This window comes from Heptranchias perlo, chromosome 26, assembly GCF_035084215.1.
Source record: "Heptranchias perlo isolate sHepPer1 chromosome 26, sHepPer1.hap1, whole genome shotgun sequence".
Taxonomy (NCBI): domain Eukaryota; kingdom Metazoa; phylum Chordata; class Chondrichthyes; order Hexanchiformes; family Hexanchidae; genus Heptranchias; species Heptranchias perlo.
Genome location: NC_090350.1, coordinates 10,662,121 through 10,672,076, shown reverse-complemented (window position 1 = coordinate 10,672,076; position 9,956 = coordinate 10,662,121). Strand labels below are relative to the sequence as shown.

The following is a 9,956-nucleotide window of genomic DNA, read 5'->3' as shown; positions in this document are numbered from 1 at the left end:
AACAACGTAATGTCTCAGTCTGCATTACAATAAGGCTCAAAGCTGACAAGACACTGAAAATAGGCAAGTGGGTGATGTACTTGTGAGGGCAATTAGGGATGGGCAATAAATGCCGGCCTCGCCAGCGACGCCCACATCCCACAAACGAATTTTAAAAAAGGATACTGCGTTTGGTCACCTACACATCTGGTGAGCTGAGGGCGGTCGTCTCAGTATGGGGTTAAGAAGCACTGTAGAAATTTAATTCTAGATCTAACTGTTACACCTTTTACATCTAATGTGTACAAAATTCCTGCAGCCCAATTAGTAAAATACAAACAACATGCTCACTCTAACATTTCAGTGTAAAAGAGAGAAAGAACTTGCATTTATATAGCACCTTTTACAACCTCAGGATGTCCCAAAGCGCCTTACATTGAATGAAGTACTTTTGAAGTGTAGTCACTGTTGTAAAGTAGGAAACGCAGCAGCCATTTGCACACAGCAAGGTCCCACAAACAACAATGAGATAATGACCAGATAATCTGTTTTAGTGGTATTGGTTGATGGTTAAATGTTGGTCAGGACACCAGGGAGAACTTCCCTACTCTTCTTTGAAATAATGTCATGGGATCTATTACATCCACCTGAGAAGGTAGACAGGGCCTCGGTTTAACGTCACATCCATAAGACGGCATCTCTGACAGTGCAGCGCTCCCTCAGTACTAATGTCAGCCTAGATTTGTCTCTGGAGTGGGACTTGAACCCACAACTTTCTGATTCAGAGGCAAGAACTGAGCCACAGTTGACACCAGATCAGCTGTCAATGGCAAAGTGGGCAGCAGGAACAAGTCATTGTGTTAAATCACAGGTACAATGAGAGCTGGGGAAACAATTCTAAGACGGAGGGGGAAAGACGTCAGACTGTATTAGCTGATCTACAGTTGTGGAACAGCAGTGAGGAGGAAGGCAGACGGCGGGCTGCTGTTTTATCTGACTCTCTCAGTCTGAGTAACTGAGCTCAACATCTTTTTCTTGAATAACTCACTCTCTGGCGTTAGGACAACGCACCCCTGTATTATAATGTCTATTACAAAACACGTACTAACATGCAAACATTGACTGGCATTCACAGTCAATTATTATTAACAGGAGCCTTATATTCAGTGGAGCGTGTAACAGAATGTGTGTTATAGTGGAGCTCTTTGTAGTAAGTGAGGTGTGAACAGAGAGAATTATAGTGAGTGGGGTGCAACAGAGAGAGTGTTACAGTGGTGAGCGTTATAACGAGTGGGGTGTGCAACAGAGAGAGTGTTACAGTGGTGAGCGTTATAACGAGCGGGGTGTGCAACAGAGAGAGTGTTATAGTGGTGAGCGTTATAACGAGCGGGGTGTAACAGAGAGAGTGTTACAGTGGTGAGCGTTATAACGAGCGGGGTGTGCAACAGAGAGAGTGTTACAGTGGTGAGCGTTATAACGAGCGGGGTGTGCAACAGAGAGAGTGTTACAGTGGAGAGCCTTATAGTGAGTGGGGTGTAACAGAGAGAGTGTTACAGTGGAGGGCCTTATAGTGAGTGGGGTGTATAACAGAGTGTTATAGTGGAGGGCCTTATAGTGAGCAGGGTGTATAACAGAGAGTGTGTTACAGTGGAGGGCCTTTAGTGCTGTTCGTTTGTCCTGGTCGTCCCAGGCAGCTGACGCACCTGTACATCGCGGTATGATAGCAGCAGATTCATTACAATGTCTGCACTCAGTAGCTCAACGCTGTCTAGACGCTGCTGTATCCGTGCGAGTGCTTCCCGCAGCTCCTGCCCATTGTACATCTCCCTCGCTTTGCGGATTTCATTCCGAATAGTTTCCCGAAAATACTCGCTGCAGAACAAAAGAAGAAATGGCCTCAGCTCAGTAAAGTCAGCAAAGGGAACCAATCTCAACGCTCCAGCATCTATTAAACTCACACCTCAGCCCCCTCGTAATCCAACATCTATTCTCACTAGTTTCTCTTAGACATGATCCGCAAGAGGCTCATAACTTTTAATATCAAAAGTGCTCCTCCCGACGCTGCAGCACTCCTCCCGACGCTGCAGCACTCCTCCCGACGCTGCAGCACTCCTCCCGACGCTGCAGCACTCCTCCCGACGCTGCAGCACTCCTCCCGACGCTGCAGCACTCCTCCCGACGCTGCAGCACTCCTCCGACGCTGCAGCACTCCTCCCGACGCTGCAGCACTCCTCCCGACGCTGCAGCACTCCTCCCGACGCTGCAGCACTCCTCCCGACGCTGCAGCACTCCTCCCGACGCTGCAGCACTCCTCCCGACGCTGCAGCACTCCTCCCGACGCTGCAGCACTCCTCCCGACGCTGCAGCACTCCTCCCGACGCTGCAGCACTCCTCCCGACGCTGCAGCACTCCTCCCGACGCTGCAGCACTCCTCCCGACGCTGCAGCACTCCTCCCGACGCTGCAGCACTCCTCCCGACGCTGCAGCACTCCTCCCGACGCTGCAGCACTCCTCCCGACGCTGCAGCACTCCTCCCGACGCTGCAGCACTCCTCCGACGCTGCAGCACTCCTCCCGACGCTGCAGCACTCCTCCCGACGCTGCAGCACTCCTCCGACGCTGCAGCACTCCTCCCGACGCTGCAGCACTCCTCCCGACGCTGCAGCACTCCTCCCGACGCTGCAGCACTCCTCCCGACGCTGCAGCACTCCTCCCGACGCTGCAGCACTCCTCCGACGCTGCAGCACTCCTCCGACGCTGCAGCACTCCTCCGACGCTGCAGCACTCCTCCGACGCTGCAGCACTCCTCCCGACGCTGCAGCACTCCTCCGACGCTGCAGCACTCCTCCGACGCTGCAGCACTCCTCCGACGCTGCAGCACTCCTCCGACGCTGCAGCACTCCTCCCGACGCTGCAGCACTCCTCCCGACGCTGCAGCACTCCTCCCGACGCTGCAGCACTCCTCCGACGCTGCAGCACTCTCTCAATACTGAACTGAAATGTCAGCCTGGATAACGTGCTCAAGTCTCTGGAGTGGGACTTGAATCCATGACCTTCCCACTCAGAGGTGAGAGTGCTACCACAGTGCCAAAGTAGCAAGGGGAAGGGGTTTAGGGAAAGGCTTCCAGAGTATAGGATCAAGGCAGCTGAAGGCTGTGTGACTAAAGGTGGGGCAGAAATCAAAGGAATACAAAGGAGGCCAGAGTTGGAAGAGTGGTGGGAACACTGGCACCTAGGGCTGGAAGAGGTTTCAGGGGTTTGGAGGGCCAAGGCCATGGAGGGATTTATGGATGAGGACAAGGATATTGAATTCAATGTGTTGAGCGAAGGTACCCCAATGGAGGTTGGCAAGGGAGTGGGACTCAGCGTGCACGAGTTGCAGTTTTTGCAGGGTTGAGCTTCAGGAGCCAGCAAGGAGAGCATTAGAGGTGCCAAAGGTGTGGAAGGCATTTCTAGGGGGTACCAGCGAGGTAAAGGTGGACGTGGGTGATTTGTGGAAATAGGAGATCTTCATGGTGCCTAGAATATATGATTTGAAGCTCAGTGCAGTGTTAAATAGGACGCCGGGAGTTCAACCTGAGTGAGTAGCTGGGGGTGGGGATGGTACTGAGTGAGGGCGTGGGGATTTTGCGAGGAGACAGGCAGGATGGCATCGCTCTTGCTGATGTTAAGTTGAAGAAAAGTTTGGCTCATTCACAATTTGATGCTGGATAAACAATCAGACAACTCCTTGCTGACTTTGGAGTGATGGTGAGGTAGAGCAGGGTGTAAGTGTACACGTTGAAAGCTGACCCCATGCTGAACAATGATATCGCTCAGAGGCAGTGTGTAGACGAGGAAAAGAAGGGTGCAAAGGATGGAACCTTGGGGCACACCTGGGATAACTGTGGGGATGGAGTGGGAGAGGGGGAGATGCACTGGCTATACTGGGAGAGGTAGGAATGGGACCAAGTGAGGGCAGAATCACAAAGGTATATTCACAGTGACAACGGAGGAGGATGGAGTGATATGTAGATCCCCAAATCACTCACACATCCACCTTTCGCACGCACGCATGCACAGATGGGTCTAAATATATTAACGTGCAAGTGGAAACTAGATCAGAGCTGATTTCCTCAAACACAACTTGTCCCCTCAAAGCAGCTGAAGGGATGGGCTCCTCTTACCAGGAATTGATCTGGGTCTCCTCCAGCAGCTTAGTGAGACGATCAACCAAGGGCATCAGTAGAGGCTCCAGGTTAAAGTGCGGCTGGAACATCTCGGTCAGGCATTCCATCATACTGGCTTCGCAGCAGAAAACCTTTCCACTGGGCGTCACAATGTACGGAATGAATATGTAGCTCCCACAAAACTCCTGGAGGAGAGAGAGAGGGAGAGACAGACACAGATACCACCGTCACTCCAGCTCCTATCACAGGGGTTAATGCCAACACAGTGTGGAGATTTTAAAACACCCTGACTGAAAACTCTACTTAAAGTCAGCCACATTGTGTGCTGGTGACGACATGGCCATTCATTTAAGGTTGAGATATGTTAGTATGCAAGAAACTTGGCGATCTAGTGCCAATTTAGGCTCTGGTTTTGTGCTGTGCTCCCACGCCCACTAGGAACAGGATCGAGACTGCCCACTCTTTCAACACCAAATCCTTTCACGGGAACAGGAGGAGGCCATTCAGCCCCTCCAGTCTGTTCCACCATTCTATTAGATCACGGCCGATCCGTACCTCAACTGAATTTACCCGCCTGTTGACTAGCCAGAAGACAGAGGAGACGCTCGGCCCAGTAGTCTGTGCGAAATTTGAACGCAGGTCCCAGATGTGAGAGCCCAGCGTCTAACCCACCTCACCAGATCCCTGCCAATGTTTACTTTAACAAAAAGGTCCATTGAGTGTTCAGGGTGATAAAATGTCGTGCAAGCCACTTGATTTTTGTTAATGAGCAGTGATGATGAAATTGGTAAGGAGGCGCGCGCCACCCTTCTGGTGCCAGCTGCAAATAGTTGGTAACAGCTGCCATGGCGTTGAACTAAATCGGCTGCTGCAACGCAAATCGCCAGGGCTGGAACAGGACTTCTAGAACACTCCCCAGCTTCTTAAAAATACTTTGCAGCAGACACGACAAAGTGTTGGTTTTACAGGCCAGTCGTCACACACAGCCCTGCCTTTGCAAACCTGGAACAACAGTCTGCCTGGCTCTGGACATGGGCCAATGCCTTTTCAATTGAGGAGAATTTTTCACGACACTCATTACAGTCACCTGCCAATCTCGAGTTACTACACCTGCCTCCCCCACCCCACCCCACCATCACCACCACCATCACCATTCCAGAAGACTGGATGGGGGGAGGAGGCGTTGTTTTTGAAGATGCAGAGACAGGCACCATAAATACACAAGACCAGCACTGCCAAAAAGATCGTCAAGCCCAACTGAGTCAGGAGTGCGGCTCTCCTTCCTCTCTGCAAACTGGCTTCTTCACCTCTGCCCAGTTCATAGGAACAAGTAATGTGCCTTTAAATGAATAACCCATTCAAAGCCACAAATAGCTCTCCTGCTCCTTCCTGTTTCCTACCCACCAAAAAGCAAATACCAAAATTAAGTTGGAGATATGCCTCTTTCTCTCTCTCTTCCCCTTCTCTTTCTTGTCACCTCTTCTCTCTCAGCTCCCCCTCTCCTCTCCTTCTCTTCCCCCTCTCCTCTCCCTCCATCTCCCTTTCTTGCTCCCTCCTCCACCTCCCTCTCCCTCACTTCCCCCTCTCTCTCCCTCCTCCCCCCTCGCTCTCTCACCCTCCTCCTCGCCACTCTCGCTCTCTCACCCTCCTCCCCCTCGCTCTCTCACCCTCCTCCCCCTCGCTCTCTCACCCTCCTCGCCCCTCGCTCTCTCACCCTCATCTCTCTCCCCTTCTCTCTCCCTCCCTCTCTCTCTCTCTCTCTCTCTTCTCCCTCCCTCTCTATCTCTCTCCCCTTCTCCCTCTCTCTCTCTCTCTCTCTCTCCCCTTCTCCCTCCCTCTCTCTCTCTCCCCTTCTCCCTCCCTCTCTCTCTCTCCCCTTCTCCCTCCCTCTCTCTCTCTCCCCTTCTCCCTCCCTCTCTCTCTCTCTCCCCTTCTCCCTCCCTCTCTCTCTCCCCTTCTCCCTCCCTCTCTCTCTCTCCCCTTCTCCCTCCCTCTCTCTCTCTCCCCTTCTCCCTCCCTCTCTCTCTCCCCTTCTCCCTCCCTCTCTCTCTCTCCCCTTCTCCCTTCCTCTCTCTCTCTCCCCTTCTCCCTTCCTCTCTCTCTCTCCCCTTCTCCCTTCCTCTCTCTCTCTCCCCCCCTCTCTCTCTCACCTTCAACCTCCCTCTCTCTCTCCCCTTCTCTCTCTCTCCCCTTCTCCCTCCCTCTCTCTCTCTCTCCCCTTCACCCTCCCTCCCCTTCTCTCTCTCTCCCCTTCTCCCTCCCTCTCTCTCTCTCTCCCCTTCACCCTCCCTCCCCTTCTCCCTCTCTCCCCTTCTCCCTCTCCTTCTCCCCCCCTCCCCATCTCCCTCCCTCCCCATCTCCCTCCCTCCCCATCTCCGTCCCTCCCCTTCGCCCTCCCCTTCTCCCTTCCTCGACCCTTCTCCCTCCCTCTCTCCCTCTCCCCATCTCCCTCCCTCTCCCCTTCTCCCTCCCTCTCCCTCTCTATCCCCTTCTCCCTCTCCCTCACTCTCCCCTTCTCCCTCCCCCTCTCTCTCCCCTTCTCCCTCCCCCTCTCTCTATTCCCTTCTCCCTCCCTCTCACTCTCCCCTTCTCCCTCCCTCTCTCTCCCTCTCCCCTTCTCCCTCCCTCTCCCCTTCTCCCTCCCTCTCTCTCCCCTTCTCCCTCCCTCTCTCTCCCCCTCTCCCTCCCCCTCTCTCCCCCTCTCCCTCCCCCTCTCTCTCCCCTTCTCCCTCCCCCTCTCTCTCCCCTTCTCTCTCCCCTTCTCCCTCCCTCTGTCTCTCCCCTCCTCCCTCCCTCTCTCTCTCCCCTTCTCCCTCCCCCTCTCTCTCCCCTTCTCCCTCCCCCTCTCTCTCCCCTTCTCCCTCCCTCCCCCTCTCTCTCACCCCTTTTCCTTCCCCCTCTCTCTCCCCTTCTCCCTCCCACTCTCTCTCTCTCTCTCTCTCTCCCCTCCTCCCTCTCTCTCTCTCTTCCCTTCTCCCTCCCTCCCCTTCTCCCTCCCTCCCCTTCTCCCTCCCTCCCCTTCTCCCTCCCTCCCTCCCTCTCCCTCCCTCTCTCTCTCCGTCTCCCTCCCTCACTCCTTCTCCCTCCCTCACTCCTTCTCCCTCCCTCCCTCCTTCTCCCCTTCTCCCCTTCCCCTTCTCTCTCCTTCTCCCTCCCTCCCTCCTTCTCCCTCCCTCCCTCCTTCTCCCTCCCTCCCTCCTTCTCCCTCCCTCCCTCCTTCTCCCTCCCTCCCTCCTTCTCCCTCCCTCCTTCTCCCTCTCTCTCTCTCCCCTTCTCCCTCCCTCTCTCTCTCCCCTTCTCCCTCCCTCTCTCTCTCCCCTTCTCCCTCCCTCTCTCTCTCCCCTTCTCCCTCCCTCTCTCCCTCTCCCTCCCTCTCTCTCCCTCTCCCTCCCTCTCTCTCCCCTTCGCTCTCTCTCTCTCTCTCCTTCTCCCTCCCTCCCTCTCTCCTTCTCCCTCCCTCCCTCTCTCCTTCTCCCTCCCTCCCTCTCTCCTTCTCCCTCCCTCCCTCTCTCCTTCTCCCTCCCTCCCTCTCTCCTTCTCCCTCCCTCCCTCTCTCCTTCTCCCTCCCTCGCTCTCTCCTTCTCCCTCCCTCCCTCTCTCCTTCTCCCTCCCTCCCATCCTCTCTCCTTCTCCCTCCCTCCCTCTCTCCTTCTCCCTCCCTCCCTCTCTCCTTCTCCCTTCTTCTCCCTCCCTCCCTCCTTCTCCCTCCCTCCTTCTCTCCCCCCTCCTTCTCTCCTCCCTCCTTCTCTCCTCCCTCCTTCTCTCCTCCCTCCTTCTCTCCTCCCTCCTCCCTCCCTCACTCTCTTTCTCCCTCCCTCCCTCTCTCCTTCTCTCTCTCCTTCTCCCTCCCTCTCTCTCCTTCTCCCTCCCTCTCTCTCCTTCTCCCTCCCTCTCTCTCCTTCTCCCTCCCTCTCTCTCCTTCTCCCTCCCTCTCTCTCCTTCTCCCTCCCTCTCTCTCCTTCTCCCTCCCTCTCTCTCCTTCTCCCTCCCTCTCTCTCCTTCTCCCTCCCTCTCTCTCCTTCTCCCTCCCTCTCTCTCCTTCTCCCTCCCTCTCTCTCCTTCTCCCTCCCTCTCTCTCCTTCTCCCTCCCTCTCTCCTACTCCCTCCCTCTCTCTTCCACTCCCTCCCTCTCTCACCTACTCCCTCCCTCCCTCTCTCACCTACTCCCTCCCTCCCTCTCTCACCTACTCCCTCCCTCTCTCACCTTCTCCCTCTCTCGCTCTCCTTCTCCCTATCTCGCTCTCCTTCTCCCTATCTCTCCTTCTCCCTATCTCTCCTTCTCCCTATCTCTCCTTCTCCCTCTCTCTCCTTCTCCCTCTCTCGCTCTCTCTCCTTCACACTCCCTCTCTCTCCTTCACACTCCCTCTCTCTCCTTCACTCTCTCTCTCTCTCTCTCGATCTCTCCCTCCCTCCCTCTCACCCTCCCTCTCTATCCTCCTCCCTCCCTCTCTATCCTCCTCCCTCCCTCTCTATCCTCCTCCCTCCCTCTCTATCCTCCTCCCTCCCTCTCTATCCTCCTCCCTCCGTCTCTATCCTCCTCCCTCCCTCTCTATCCTCCTCCCTCCCTCTCTATCCTCCTCCCTCCCTCTCTATCCTCCTCCCTCCCTCTCTATCCTCCTCCCTCCCTCTCTATCCTCCTCCCTCCCTCTCTATCCTCCTCCCTCCCTCTCTATCCTCCTCCCTCCCTCTCTATCCTCCCTCCTCCCTCCCTCTCCTCCTCCCTCCCTCTCTCTCCTCCTCCGTCTCTCTCCTCCTCCCTCTCTCTCCTCCTCCCTCTCTCTCCTCCTCCCTCTCTCTCCTCCTCCCTCTCTCTCTCCTCCTCCCTCTCTCTCCTCCCTCCCTCCCTCTCTCTCTCTCCTCCTCCCTCCCTCTCTCTCCTCCTCCCTCCCTCTCTCTCCTCCTCCCTCCCTCTCTCTCCTCCTCCCTCCCTCTCTCTCCTCCTCCCTCCCTCTCTCTCCTCCTCCCTCTCTCCCTCTCTCTCACCTCCCCCTCTCCTCTCCTTCTCTTCCCCCTCTCCTCTCCATCCATCTCGCTTTCTTGCTCCCTCCTCCACCTCCCTCTCCCTCCCTTCCGCCTCTCTCTCCCTCGTCCCCCCTCGCTCTCTCACCCTCCTCCTCGCCACTCTCGCTCTCTCACCCTCCTCGCCCCTCGCTCTCTCACCCTCCTCCCCCCACCTCGCCCCTCGCTCTCTCCCCCTCATCTCTCTCCCCTTCTCCCTCCCTCTCTCTCTCTCTCCCCTTCTCTCTCCCTCTCTCTCTCTCCTTCTCCCTCCCTCTCTCCTTCTCCCTCCCTCTCTCCTTCTCCCTCCCTCTCTCCTTCTCCCTCCCTCCTTCTCCCTCCCTCCTTCTCCCTCCCTCCTTCTCCCTCCCTCCTTCTCCCTCCCTCCTTCTCCCTCCCTCCTTCTCCCTCCCTCCTTCTCCCTCCCTCTCTCTCTCTCCCCTTCTCCCTCCCTCTCTCTCTCCCCTTCTCCCTCCCTCTCTCTCTCTCCCCTTCTCCCTCCCTCTCTCTCTCCCCTTCTCCCTCCCTCTCTCTCTCCCCTTCTCCCTCCCTCTCTCTCTCTCCCCTTCTCCCTCCATCCCTCCCTCCCTCTCCCTCCCTCTCTCTCCCCTTCGCTCGCTCTCTCTCTCTCCTTCTCCCTCCCTCCCTCTCTCCTTCTCCCTCCCTCCCTCCTTCTCCCTCCCTCTCTCCTTCTCCCTCCCTCCTTCTCCCTCCCTCCTTCTCCCTCCCTCCTTCTCCCTCCCTCCTTCTCCCTCCCTCCTTCTCCCTCCCTCCTTCTCCCTCCGACTCCCTCCCTCTCTCTCTCTCCCCT

At 56.2% G+C, this 9,956-nt stretch overlaps 1 protein-coding gene across 3 annotated transcripts in view; it reads right to left on the bottom strand.

Annotated features, from left to right (window-relative positions):
- si:ch211-1i11.3 (mitogen-activated protein kinase kinase kinase 5) overlaps positions 1-9,956 on the bottom strand; it is a 185,793-nt gene that overhangs the window by 130,372 nt on the left and 45,465 nt on the right. For all 3 annotated transcript variants that reach the window (XR_010967279.1, XM_068006407.1, XM_068006406.1), the window contains exons 4-5: positions 4,145-4,332; positions 1,683-1,851 (exon numbers count right to left, since the gene is read on the bottom strand). Coding sequence is in view for 2 of the 3 variants with exons in the window: in XM_068006407.1 (XP_067862508.1) it covers positions 1,683-1,851; positions 4,145-4,332 (357 nt within the window). In the remaining variant the exon portion in view is untranslated. The remainder of the gene's footprint in view (positions 1-1,682; positions 1,852-4,144; positions 4,333-9,956) is intronic.